Raw genomic sequence first — 13,546 nt, 5'->3', positions numbered from 1 at the left:
TTTCTTTCAAAGATTGCATGAAATTACTTTTAAGAAAACAAAAGCTCTTAAAACTCATTCTTCTGTCTCATGGACTCCTAGTTCCCTCTTTCTGCTAGAGTGCCCTTATTCTCTGAGTGCAAGAGTCTGCCTCAGACATGTGGGTACTCTGAACTGTTCAGTTTTTTCCTTATGTACCTTTAAAGAAGAAGTTGCTGTTTATGTTTAAGAAACATCCTGGTTTCAGACACTCCTAAAGCCTGACCTTCAAATCAAAGCCTTTCTCAGGGAGCCATAGTCATAATCCTTCTGGCATAGCAAGGAAGCTACTGATATGACAGCAGTCTAATTTCCTGCTTGCTCAATGCAAACTTTGCCTTTCATAGTCAACAGGATAGATGACTTAGTACTATGAGGTTTTTTTCTGCCTACTTTAAGTACTTGGGTGTGCTTGTTTATGTGGGCAAGTTTTTTACAGAACTCCAAAACTCTGCATCTGCATGCACGAATACACATTTAAAAAAATGCAGTTTATGCATGCAAATGCATGTATTTATGGCTAATTAGTGCTTCCAAGACTGTGTGCTCAAAGGCTGTAGTGGGGCTGGTCAGAACACTCAGTGAGTACATGCAAGGGATGTGTCTGCTCTGGTAGCTGTGTTCATCTAAGTTAGCAGAAAACTGAGGTGTACCTGCATACCACTAAGGATGCAGTATGGCTACAACTGGGCTCTGACAGTTTTCTGTGAAGATATACCCTATCACTTGTCTACTCTCTCTCAAGAGCTAAACTGAGATTGAGAGGTTTCTCTTTTGGAGGGTGCTGTGCTGTATCTTGGGGCAAGATTTGGACAGCTCAATGCTACATGCAAACATAAAATATCTGACAGAGACAAAAGAGCACTTTTGACCATCTTAATCTCTACATAAATAACAAGTGTTTCATGAGAGAATAGGCTGGCTGTCCCTCACTGATGCTGGAAGAGAGAAATCTCTTTCTACAGGAGGAGCAGATGGAGTATGTTTTGGTGTTGCTGTGCACTTGTCTGCCACTCTGTTTACCATATATATTCCTATATCAAGACAGGCAGCTCTGAAAATCAACTCATGAGTGTTGCTTTCTTGTTTTTCACTGTGAAAATAAGCTACTTGTTGCTGTTATCCTCTTCCAGAAATTCTGCATGTCTTCTGCCAGTTTATCCCATGAAATAAGACTGATGGATGTGTGCATACACAGAATAAAACTTTTGACTGCCTGATCCCTAGTTATGGCTTTAGTCAGCAACATATTTTGCATCATCACTGAGGCACTAAAAAACCACCTTGAAAATATCATATTCACAAGGTGTTGAGGAAAAAGACAGGAAAAATAACATTGGGGGTGGGAATTAAACCATTTCACCCCAAAAATATGTAACTGTGAATGCAAATTGTCATTTGACTGCTCAACAGAGTAAAGGTGAGAGGAAACTGGAAAGTGAAGCGGAAGGTACAAAAATACTGCAATTAAAATATAATTTATATTTCTTGCTAAAGTGCTTAATTTTTTTCCTCCTCTAAGATGTTCTGACTATTCTTAGTAGCAGCATATTTTACAGGTAGCATTTTTTTTCTTAAGTAGTGAAAGAGCTAAGTGTGAAGAATATCCAGTTCGGAGTATCACATCCAGAAAAAAAAAAAAGATAAAAGGTGTGTAAACCCATGGTCAGCTGTCTGAAATACCAGACAGAATAATGGTATCTGAGAAAGTCCTGATACATTTCTCATGGTTGTTTGGTTTGGGGTTTTTGTTTGCTTTCTATGTTCTTAATTCCAGCCTAAACAGGTACTATGGCATGAGCTACGTGTGGAAGCGAAGTCAGACAGGATGCTGGTGCAGATTAGAGAGCACAGAGCACATAAGCTGTATTCCAGCAGTTTCCCAACAAAGTCTCCTAAGGGAGAGCTGGGAAATCTCCCTGGGATCTTACTAATGTTATAATAATGTAAGGTAATTCTTCCTGCTTATTGCAGCTTCTATCTCTTCTACCTGGTATAAGTACATGTCTAGGCTTTCCACTTCTACAGGGGGAATGTCTACGAGGCAGTGGTCTGCACAGCATTCTAGGACAGAACAGCATATGATGGTATAGCACCCTTTACTTGCGGAGAGATGGGGAAGATAGGCTGGAGGTAATATTTCTTTCAGTGACCAGGTAGGAGCCTTTCAACCTGTTCCTTGTAGAAACATATCCCAAAGTTCTGTCTACTTGTGATAAGCATTGTTAAAATTAGACTAAACAAGTGTAAGCTAACTCATTTTACAACAGTAAATGAAGGGCTTTTTGTGGGTTTCCCAAATTTTCTATTCAGAGTGTCACACAGTATGGAATAGTTTACCTCTTAGCTGATTTCTCTGGTGACTGCACTGGTATCAGATGACATACAATGAATTTATTTCCCAGCCATACTGTTCTTTTTTCTGTTATCTATCTGCCACATACAGTATACATAAAACCTGTCTTACCTTAAAAGCAAAGAAATGATTCGTATATTTCTCACCAAATACAAATTTAGCACCTGTGTCAGAGTACTCCAGAAAAGTCTAGGGACAGAAAACAAAGAAAGTTAGCCATAAGCTCTGTGACCCTGTCAAAAACTAAGCAAATATTGCTAGTTGTCTTGCACAGGTATGGTGAGGTCCAAGGAGCTTGTGGTCTGCTCTGTATGGGTCCATGCTTCACTGACTGTGTCTGGCTGAACCCACAGTCTCTGCTCTGCTCGGCTGAGAGCACAGGATGATTCAGAGTATGTAGATGAACAGCAACAGCAGAGGGCACATTTGCCTTCAGTACACAACATGATAAAGGCCATAAACTATTCTAAAAGGATAATTTATTTTTTAATCCAGATACTGTGGTGCATTTCTACACTCCCTCTCATGCAAATAAGTGCAATAAACAATACAGTTTAAAACAGAGATTTAATGGCTGAAGTAATGAGTTTTGAAAGAAGTAGCCAAAAGCCAGTCTAAAAAAATCTGCTTTTAATTCTGATACAGTGGTGCATTTTTATGGTCCTGATGCCAACATATGCAAATGGAGACATAATAGCTGGAGTAATGAGTTATGCCAGGAGTGACCGTAAGCCGTATGGAGCTAACGAAAGGGAGCACTGGGCCCACTTCAGTCAGAGATGAAAGAGGAGACTGAGAACCTGGTGGCAAAATCCAGATGACTCCCACCGCTTGCAGATTAGCACCCAGATAGACATCAAGAATGTACCTTTGCTCCCTCGCAGACAGTACATTCTGCACTGTTTTGTTTTAAATGCACTTAATTATCTGTACTGTGAAGAACAGCTAAGTGAATAGTATCCTTGGGGTGAAAAGTCAGTGGGTATTCTCTGATCTACATTTTGGACTTCTCTTATTACTTTACAGTAATGGACTACTTCAAAAAACTTTGTGCCTTCAGACTGCCTGCAGGGGCACCTACAGACCCCTCTCTAGAGATCCTTTGCTGCTCACAGCTGTGAATTTTGCTACCTGTAGTTGAATTTTCTTATATGGCGTGAGAACTATGAAATGTCCCTAAGGCCAGGACTGTGACTACTCTGAAGACAATGGTGGTTCAGCCCTGCTAAATCTCAAGGCTTTTCAGCATATCAGGTTTACTGCAAGGATGCTTTGGATTTGGGCCAGGTCTAAGAGTTTCTCTGAGTGCCCTGGAACAATAGCATTTTTGTGTTTGGAGGGTGCAAGTTATAATTTCAGCCCAAGGATGGTAAAGTCTTTAAGAAGCAGGGTCATTCTGACCATTACTCATCAGCCTGTCCCACATGGTCTTGTATTAGCTGGACAAAAAAGAATGAGAAGGTTGAATTCAGGTAGTCAATTACTCTTCTCAGAACACAGTTTTCCTCAAGAGGGGAAAACATCCAGGGACAAATAGAACCTTGATCTGACAGGCTGTTATGTAAGAGTCTCAAGAGAGAAAATTCTATAAAAATTGAACTTTTTTCCCAGTAGCTTACCTGGATCTGAATGCCTAGCCAGTTAAATACATCAAACCCCACTTTGGTCCTCAGTACAAGAAGCCCAAGGATAAACTGCATTCCTATTCCTGAAAATACTGGTCTCCAAGCAACCTAGATGGACAGAAAAATAAAAATAAAGAAACCACTTGTTATTTAAATTAATTATACTTCAGATGTTTGTTAAAATAATATAAGGGATTGTCTGATTGTACTGCAGGATAGAAGCATCTGCCAAAACAGGTTGCAGGGGACTTGGAGCGTGAATCACCCCTCCTAATTTGAGAGCTCTACAATGTGGATGTCTCCATCTGAGCCAACTGTTGAAAGCCTGGCCATGAAATATGGACATGCCCATTCACCATCACAGACTGCAAGTAATCAAGAAGTGGGAAAAGGAGAGATAGTTCTTCCTGTGCTACAGTTTATAGATGAAATGGACGTACATGAGGGCAGCAGACATGATTCTTCTCTTTATTTTTTCAACTGGAATGAAAACATCCAAAAAAAGGTAACCAAGCATGCAGATTCTTCACATATCTGGACTGGGAATAAGGAGATTTTGCTACATTTTTTTTGTGTGTGTTTGGGTAATTTCAACTCTGTTTCTGTTCCCCAGCTTTAAAGAGCTCTGATACTTGAGAACTAATCACAGTTAGATATTGCAACTCATGTGACATAAAAGCAGTTGCAGGAAAAACTGTGGCTGCCTGTGACCAGTCCCTCTTCACTACACCACAGATTTCTGCTCTGCTACCTCAGAAAACGTCTTTGTTTTGTGAAAATTGAATCAGATTATTTACAAGGCAAAGAGCTGAGATGTCACTCTAATTTATTCAGATGATATTTGAATAACACAAGCCAATTAGGTGTAATGAGGACCCATGGGAAAGCAGAAAGCGTTGGAGTACATGAGTTTTCACCTCAGTTGGAGATAGCAGCAGTTGCAAAGGATGGGGAGTGGCAGGTGTATTAGTCCCTGCTGAGGGGACTTTTTCTATTAAGAAAGTCTCCGCACTGATGCAGGAAAGTTGAAAAAGTGTTGGTGAAACTTGGTGACCTGGACAATGGATTAATATATGACTGTTGAAAGCATGTGCTGCATGCTAGGTATGCACACAGGTAAAAGCTGAGGTGGAAAGTTGTAGTTGCTGAAGTAACCCCTTTGTAATATCACAGCAGTACAGAGTGGACATCTCAGCTGGAAAATGAAAAAAAAAAAATGGCATTGACAAGCCTGTGGGAGTAGGTTAGTGAAAAGTGAGTTCTTCAGCTTGGCCTCAGCTGCTGCATTGCAGTGGTAATCAAACTTGTGAAGGATTAAGAGCTACACAAGGGAAGCACATCTCCAGCTCCCTGTGATTTATGTTAATGTGATGACAGTGTCCTCAAATGAGTGTTTGTGATGTCCTGAGGACTGTGGTGAGCCTCCTGTGGGTGGAAAGCATGAAGCAGGCCTGCCTCAGCTTGCACTGATGCTCTAGAAGCAAATGTGTTCCAATATGCATCAGGGCTGGAACAAAGGATGGGCAGAGGTCTCCCAAAATACTGAGAGCCAGATGCTGGTATAGCCCCACACATGCTCCCCAAGACGTCAGAGCAAAATTACTTTCCTCAGAAATGAAATACATCACTGGGTTTTGGTAAACCTAAATTTTGACGTTCATCAGCTTTCTGTTACTCTTATTGAACTTGGTTCTAGGGAAGAGGAAGAGCATTTGAGACATTGAACAAAAAACTCCAAAATATCCAACATGGACTAAATACTCACTCTGTTTGGGTATTTGGAAAAGATAAACATCAAGAGAACATACATCACAAGCCCACCAAAGGAGATTAGCTGGCGGGATCCCTGTTTTGCTGTGTCAAAGATGAGCCAGCAGATGATGGTTATAATAAAAGCCACACACAACACCCTAGAAAAAAAAAGTGTCAGGCATGACATCCTGAAGAAGAACAGACATTCCTTTCCCTTCCCCTCTCTACAAGATTTACATCTTTATCTGTGAATGAACTCTCTGAGCAATGTATTAAGCTGAAATGTGAAGCTCTACACAAACAGGAACCTGCCTTTGCTAATGCAACTCTGGCAACAACATCCCTTGGTGGCATCCAGAGAAATGTCCTCCAACCATGTCCCCAAAGTCAGAGTGTGGGGGAAACCCAATAAAGCATGAGTAACTTTTGTCTGGGTGTTTCTATTAAATGAGGTGTGAGAAGATACCCTCCTTTTTCACTCCATCCTCCTTTTCCTTTCCTGTCTTCTTTATTGAGTCTTTTCTTAGCTGTGGGCAAGACAGGCTGTGGTTTTTATGAATTGCATTGTGCTGTTTAACTGGTGGGTCTAAGAAACACACTATTGAGGAGCAGGTTATAAATGGTTTTCTTCTTTGTAACCGGCTGTAGTCTGTTTAGAAAAAAACCTTTTAATAAGAACAATTCTTGCTATCTCAGAAACAATGAAAAGAGCCATGTGGACATCTGTGTTCAGCATTTCTATGGTCCCCACTATCATAGAACTGTGTTCAGTTTGCATATTGAGGGCAATTATCACAGCAGCCTGAGAGGCAAGGAAATACATCATTCCATCTACAGAGGGGAAAACTAAACTAAATATAGCCCCAGTTCTTTAATGTTACTTGTGTCTAACAGTTGTTTAGTTTCCACTGATTTCAGGTACCTAGATACCTAAATTCTGGTTTTAGACCTGGATCAAAAATATTGCAGGCCAACTCCACAAAATGGCTTGGCCATTGCAATGCTGAATAACACTTTCTACACATGACAGACTTTATGTCTCTTGCAGGTAACCGTGATCTACAGTTAAGCACTTAATCTGTGATATGTACCATTTAAGTTCTGCAGCTCAGGTAATACAGCACTTACTATCCCTGGCTTGCTCATCAGGGCTCTCCTGTTCAGTTTGCTCCTGTCCCAAAAGAGGCTGCCAGATCGTCTAACGAAGGTGCCTGTGTGTGACTGCTCTCTAATGTGGCTCCTGAGCAGAAGGACCACAATCTCCATAGCATCTTTCTTAGACATTCCTGCTCCTGTGGCAAAATCATTTCAAAATCTTAAGAATAAATTGGGACATTCTTCTGAGCCCAGAATGACTCTTCCTTAGAGCTTTTTCTCTCTCAGATAGAAGGTGACCTATCTGAGACAGAAGGCAGCTGGCCAGTTTCCTTTTCCTTTATAATGAAATTTCATTTGGTCTTTTCTTTGGTCCACAAGCCTTCTTTGACTCCCCATTTTCCCAGGAATAACTTAAATTTTTATGATAACTGCTCAGGAATACTTTGAATAAGTATCTACCTATAGGTAGATATAGATCTATAAGGATCTAAGTATCTACCATTTATCTATCAGATGAATGTCTACCATCCCAAATAAGGTTGTATGATCTTATTATGACACTAAGTGTGGCTGACATGTTTTGATTCCTGAAGGTCAAGTAAAAATTGCTATGGGGATATGTGAAAAAGTATTCTCTAAATAATACACTTCAGTCTTTAGCAGTTTGCATATGTTAGAGTTAAGGTTTTTATGAATCTCACAGCTCTCTGAACAAGTGACAGTGAGGCACCTTGTGGCTTGCAGAATGAGTGCAGAAGGCTACAACACACCTGAAATTCTGTGAACATGTTCTCTTGCAACCACAAACTTGTCCTATGTCAATTTGAGGAATTTTTTTACACTTTCTGTCAAGATTTTTGATATCTAGCTACTGTATTGCAATCTTAAAGGTGTGCCTGAAATATTGAATTATTCTGTATGTATTCTTTGCAATTTGTATGATTGATTCATCTCCCTGAGCTTGTGGGTGTGTAAATTGAAATAGAACTATAGGGGTAAACTGACTAATGCTTTGTCCTTTTGCATAAATAGAAAGTAATTCACACTTACCACTTCAGCCAAAACCACTGTTTCTCCAGATACCTTTTGCCAGGGGAAAAGAATGCAGCAATTCTTTCTCCGTACTTAGCTATTAAAAAATCCCAGCAGATGACAAAGATGGCTAGGACAGTGATGATAAAGAGTGGTAAGGCTCTCTGAAAATTTAAGCTGCAGGCTGCAATAACTACTGCCAAGTATGCTGTCACAGAAACAAGAATATACATGTTGGTTAGGTTGGTCTTTTTAAAAATAGAATCATATCTTAAATTTAAAGGATATGGTTAAAGTCAGGCCTGTGTTTATCTTTTAAGTGCTTTTCTGACTCCTGGCCTAAATACCGAAAAATTTTGCTTTCATAGATAGTGTTGTTACTTACGATATGCTCATTGATATAAAAAGTGGCTTTCATCCTGTCAAAGCAGGTTATGTGCTTTGGCCAAGCCAAGATCCTATCAAACATGTTAATCACTTGGGAAAAAATAAACACCTCTACAGAACTGCTTTATCCTGTGTAAAAACTGTGAATTACTAACAATGTGTTTTGTTTCTTCTTTCACAGGAGGATGAGTTTATCCAATAAAGCTAGAAGAAACACTTAGAAATATTTGTCAATTGCCTGATTTGATGACCCTCTCAAGTAATTGGGAATCTTAGAAGTAGTTTATTTCATAAAGTAGCTGTGAAATGATTTGTCAGTTTCGCAGGTTCATTGTTAACAGCTGCTGGCCAGTGAAATATTCAGTTCTTGTAAATAAACTGATTTTGTCTATGGCAAATAAGGAAGAAATACTGATTTTTGTAAGGCAAGTTTTTTTTTTTAATGTAATCAACATATGAAGCCCTGACACATCCTTAGAACTCACTTGCTTTCTTGAGCCAGGATATGCCTGTACTATGACAAAGCAAGGCGAGCTGATGCTAGGAGGGCAGGATATTCAGCATGCAAGAGATCCTTTTATAACCACTTTATGGTATGCTGATGCCTATCATACAGACATATTTCAGGTCTATGTGTTCTCAGTGTTCAAGTAGGAGGATCTCAAAAAGAAATCTGGTGAAGTAGAAGGAAACAAACCAACTGGGTAATTAGGAAAGGGACAAAAAAAGAGTATCAATAACTTTTCAGTGCATGCTGACATAAACCACATTTCCTCTAACAAACATTTGCTGTGGATATTAAGTTATATGGGTCAGAACAGAAAACCTTCCTTTCTAGCCTGCTGACTTAAGTTCAGGCCAAGTTGGTGCCTGACTCTTTTTAATGTGATTTCATGGTTTTGGGCAAGTTCCTACAGCTGTAACTTAATGTGCCTCTTAGAGGGGGCTTGTAATGGAGTAGACACAAAGACTGAACTATCTTTTTATCCCAAATGTAATTGGTAGTCAGATTGAAAGATGCTGAAGGAGCAATGTAGCAAGATCTGTGCTTTTGTTAAGATTGGGAATGAGTGGAGGTTTTGTGATCTGGAGCTTTCTCTGGGACTAAATTCACTTTTACCTCCTTTCAAATGTATTCTTTAAGACAGTAGAGAGTTTTTGTGTCACATAGAAGATAGGATCAGTCTAAAATCTCATATAGGTAAATAAATAAGGCTTCAACAACCCTGAGTGTAATATACTGTACCTGTTATTAAAATTCCATAGATCACGTAATGAATTCTGGATTTATGTTTCTTGCAAAATTCACAGGCTTTATCGTATTTCTCTTCTAAATGCCTAGGAAAATGCAAAGAAACAAACAGAACAGAAACTTGAGCTGTGGATAAAAGAGTAATTTGCACAGGAAGATCTGGTTAAATTGATCAAACCACTGGAGTATGCTGCACTTGGTAAGGGTTAAATTTGAATCCCAAAGTGCCAAAGAAAATCGTGCCAACATCTGCAGAGCTTTTTGGTGGGACTTCTTTAGTTTGATGTTGGACCAGTGAAAAAGAAGATCTGGCAGATATCTAATGGGCCAATCTGTCAACTATCTAATGGGCTGAAGTTAACATGCCAGTTCTGCTAGCCTCTGAAGTACAGCTCTTCTGTGAAGAGGTCTGTTAACAGGGTTACTGCAAACTGGGTAGGTGTTAACGACTCAGAGCCCATTAATAGACCCACAAAGATTGTTAATACAGCCAGCCCAGCACTACTATGTGGAGCAGTGGTGTTGATATGTGAAGGCTGATATGGTGTTGATGTTGTGAAGGCTTAAGACTGCATTTGTGTGTGCAAAATAACCAATGTCCATCAAAAATCTTATTACAGTGTGCATAGATGTTTCCTAAGAAGGAAAGGAGGGTAATTGTAGTGAGTGACTCTGTTCTGAGGAGTACGGAGAGGCCCATCTGTTGACCAGACCCACACCATAGGGAGGTCTGCTGCCTCCCTGGGGGTCAGGTTAGAGATATTAAAAGGAAGCTCACTGCTCTGGTGCAGCCCTCTGATCACTACCCTTTGTTGGTTATCCAGGCAGGTAATGATGAGGTGGTAGGGAGATGTCTAAAGTCACTCAAAAAGGACTTCAAGGCACTGGGGTGGCTAGTTGAAGGCTCAGGAGCTCAGGTGGTGTTTTCATCAATGCCTCAAGTGGAAGAGAAAAACACTGAAAGAGGGTGGGAAACACATCTGATTAGCATGTGGCTCAGAGACTGGTGCTACCATCAGAATTTTGAGTTCTTTGATCATGGCAAAGTTTATAAGGCACCTGGTATGATGGCGACAAATGGGACAGGAGGGATGCACCTGTCCCAGAGGGGGAAAAGGATTTGGGGGCAGGAGTTAGCAGGGCTTATTGACAGGGCTTTAAACTAGATATGAGGGGGGACGGGGAGATAACTGGGCCTGTTAGGAACAAGCTCAAGGGAAGCGTGCCAAGGCTTGAAGGATGGTGGACTAGTGAGGGCTCTCCCTCTGCCATTTCATTTGAGAGAAGGGAAAGATGTTTAGGAACCATGGAAGCACCTGAGAAGGGTCTGGTAGGAAATGGGGCCCACACTCACAAAAAGGTGTTGGATTCATGAGCTCATCTCAAGTGCAACTATACCAATGCACGCAGTATGAGCAACAAACAGGGGGAGCTTGAAGACGCGATGCAACACGAGAACTATGACATAGTAGCTATAACAGAAACGTGGTGGGATGCCTCACACAACTGGAGTGCCACAATCGAAGGCTACAAGCTCTTCAGGAGGGATAGACAGGGAAGGAAGGCGGTGGAGTGGCCCTGTGTGTTAGAGAATGCTATGAGAGCTCAGAAATCAAGTATAGTGATAACGGGATTGAGAGTGTTTGGAGTAGGTTAAGGGCCAATAAAGCGGATCTTGCTGTGGGAGTCAGCTATAGACCTCCCAACCAAAGCAGTGAGGTGGATGAAGCTTTCTATAAACAGTTGGGAGAAATCTCGCAGTCACTTGCCGTTGTTCTTGTGGGGGACTTTAACCTCCTGGGTATCTGCTGGGATCACAGCACAGCAGAGAGGGAACAATCCAGGGCATTCCTGGAATGTGTGGAGGATAACTTCCTCACACAGCTGGTGACTGAGCCGACCAGGGGAGGTGCCCTCCTGGACCTGCTTCTTGTGAAAAGGGAAGAGCTTGTGGGGGAAGTAAAGGTTGGAGGTCGTCTAGGGTGCAGTGATCATGAGATGGTTGAGTTTTCGATCCTTGGAGAAACAAAGAGAGGGGTTAGTAAAACTGCCACCTTGGACTTCCGGAGAGCAAACTTTGACCTGTTCAAAAGACTGATTGACAAAATCCCTTGGGAGGCTGCCCTGAAGGATATGGGAGTCCAGGAAGGCTGGACATACTTCAAGAGAGAAGTCTTAAAGGCACAGGAGCAGGCTGTTCCTGTGTGCTGAAAAACAAGCAGAAGGGGAAGGAGACCGGCCTGGCTAAACAAGGACCTTTGGCTGGATCTCAAGAACAAAAGGAGAATCTATGACCTTTGGAAGAGCGGCCAGGTCTCTCATGAAGACTATAAAGATGTAGTGAAGCTATGCAGGGAGAACATCAGGACAGCCAAAGCACAGCTAGAGCTCAACCTGGCTACAGCTGTTAAAGATAATAAAAAATGTTTCTGTAAATCCATTAACAACAAAAGAAGGATTAGGAAAAATCTCCTCCCTTTATTGGATGCAGAGGGAAACAGAGTAACAAAGGATAAGGAAAAGGCTGAGGTGCTCAACACCTACTTTGCCTCAGTCTTTAGCAGTGGAACTGGCTGTTCCCTGGACACCCAGCCTCATGAGCTGGGAGATGGGGAGGGGAAGCAGAATGAGCTCAGCACAATTAAAGAGGAAGTGGTCAGAGACCTGCTACACCACTTGGATGCACACAAGTCTGTGGGACCGGATGGATTACACCCAAGGGTGATGACGGAGTTGGCAGATGTGATCACCAAGCCACTTTCCATGATTTACCTGAAGTCATGGCTAACTGGGGAGGTCCCACTGGACTGGGGGGTAGTAAATGTAACACCCATCTACAAGAGAGGCAGAAAGGAGGATCCAGGAAACTATAGACCTGTCAGTCTGACCTCAGTGCCAGGGAAGGTCATGGAGCAGGTCATCTTGAGTGCCATTACAAGTCATATAATGGACAACCAGGGGATCACACCTAGTCAGCATGGGGTTATGAAAGGCAGGTCCTGCCTGACAAACCTGATCTCCTTCTATAACAAGCTGACCCGACTATTGGATGAGGGAAAGGCTGTGGATATTGTCTACCTGGATTTTTGAAAAGCATTTGACACAGTTCCCCAGGCTGCTCATGGCCTGGATGAGCGTACGGTCTGCTGGGTCAAGCACTGGCTGGATGGATGGTCCCAGAGAGTGGTGGTCAATGGAGCTAAATCCAGCTGGCGGCCGGTCACAAGTGGTGTTCCTCAGGGCTCGGTGTTGGGACCATTTCTGTTTAACATCTTTATTGATGATCTTGATAAGGACATAGAGTGTATCATCAGTAAGTTCGCAGATGGCACCAAGTTAAGCGGGAGTGTCGATCTGCATGAGGATAGGGAGGCTCTACAGAGAGACTTGGATAGATTGGATCGGTGGGCCAACATTCACGTGATGAAGTGCCAGGTCCTGCATTTGGGCCACAACAACCCTATGCATCGCTACAGGCTTGGGGAGGTGTGGCTGGAGAGCTGTCTGGAAGAGAAGGATCTGGGAGTTCTAATTGACAAGCAGCTGAACATGAGCCAGCAGTGTGACTGGGTGGCCAAGAAAGTCAAGAGCATCCTGGCTTGTATTAGAAATAGTGTGACCAGCAGAAGTAGGGAGGTGATAGTCCCCCTGTACTCTGCCCTGGTGAGGCCACACCTGGAGTACTGTGTCCAGTTTTGAGCACCTCAATATAAGAGAGATATCAAAGTGCTGGAGCTAGTGCAGAGGAGGGCAACGAAGCTGGTGAAGGGCCTGGAGAATAAATCCTATGAGGAGCGATTGAAGGAGCTGGGACTGTTTAGCTTGAAGAAGAGAAGGCTGAGGGGAGACCTCATCACTCTCTACTGTCTGAAAGGACATTGTAGAGAGGTTGGTGCTGGTCTCTTCTCACAGGTAATTAGCTATAGAACAAGAGGGAATGGCTTTAAACTGTGACAGGGGAGGTTTAGACTGGACATTAGGAAAAAATTTTTCACAGAGAGAGTGGTCAGAGAGTGGAATAGGCTG

The 13,546-nt window shown here is 42.1% G+C and overlaps 1 protein-coding gene across 1 annotated transcript in view; it reads right to left on the bottom strand.

Moving 5' to 3' along the window:
- Positions 1-13,546, bottom strand: part of SLC28A3 (solute carrier family 28 member 3) — a 47,439-nt gene that overhangs the window by 16,922 nt on the left and 16,971 nt on the right. The window contains exons 4-8 of the mRNA XM_074856932.1: positions 9,515-9,606; positions 7,900-8,089; positions 5,765-5,909; positions 3,994-4,107; positions 2,486-2,563 (exon numbers count right to left, since the gene is read on the bottom strand). Coding sequence (XP_074713033.1) covers positions 2,486-2,563; positions 3,994-4,107; positions 5,765-5,909; positions 7,900-8,089; positions 9,515-9,606 — 619 coding nt within the window. The remainder of the gene's footprint in view (positions 1-2,485; positions 2,564-3,993; positions 4,108-5,764; positions 5,910-7,899; positions 8,090-9,514; positions 9,607-13,546) is intronic.

The sequence above is a fragment of the Strix uralensis genome, chromosome Z, assembly GCF_047716275.1.
Source record: "Strix uralensis isolate ZFMK-TIS-50842 chromosome Z, bStrUra1, whole genome shotgun sequence".
NCBI lineage: Eukaryota > Metazoa > Chordata > Aves > Strigiformes > Strigidae > Strix > Strix uralensis.
The sequence above is the reverse complement of the archived record's forward strand: the minus strand, read 5'-3'. Positions and strand labels throughout refer to the sequence as shown.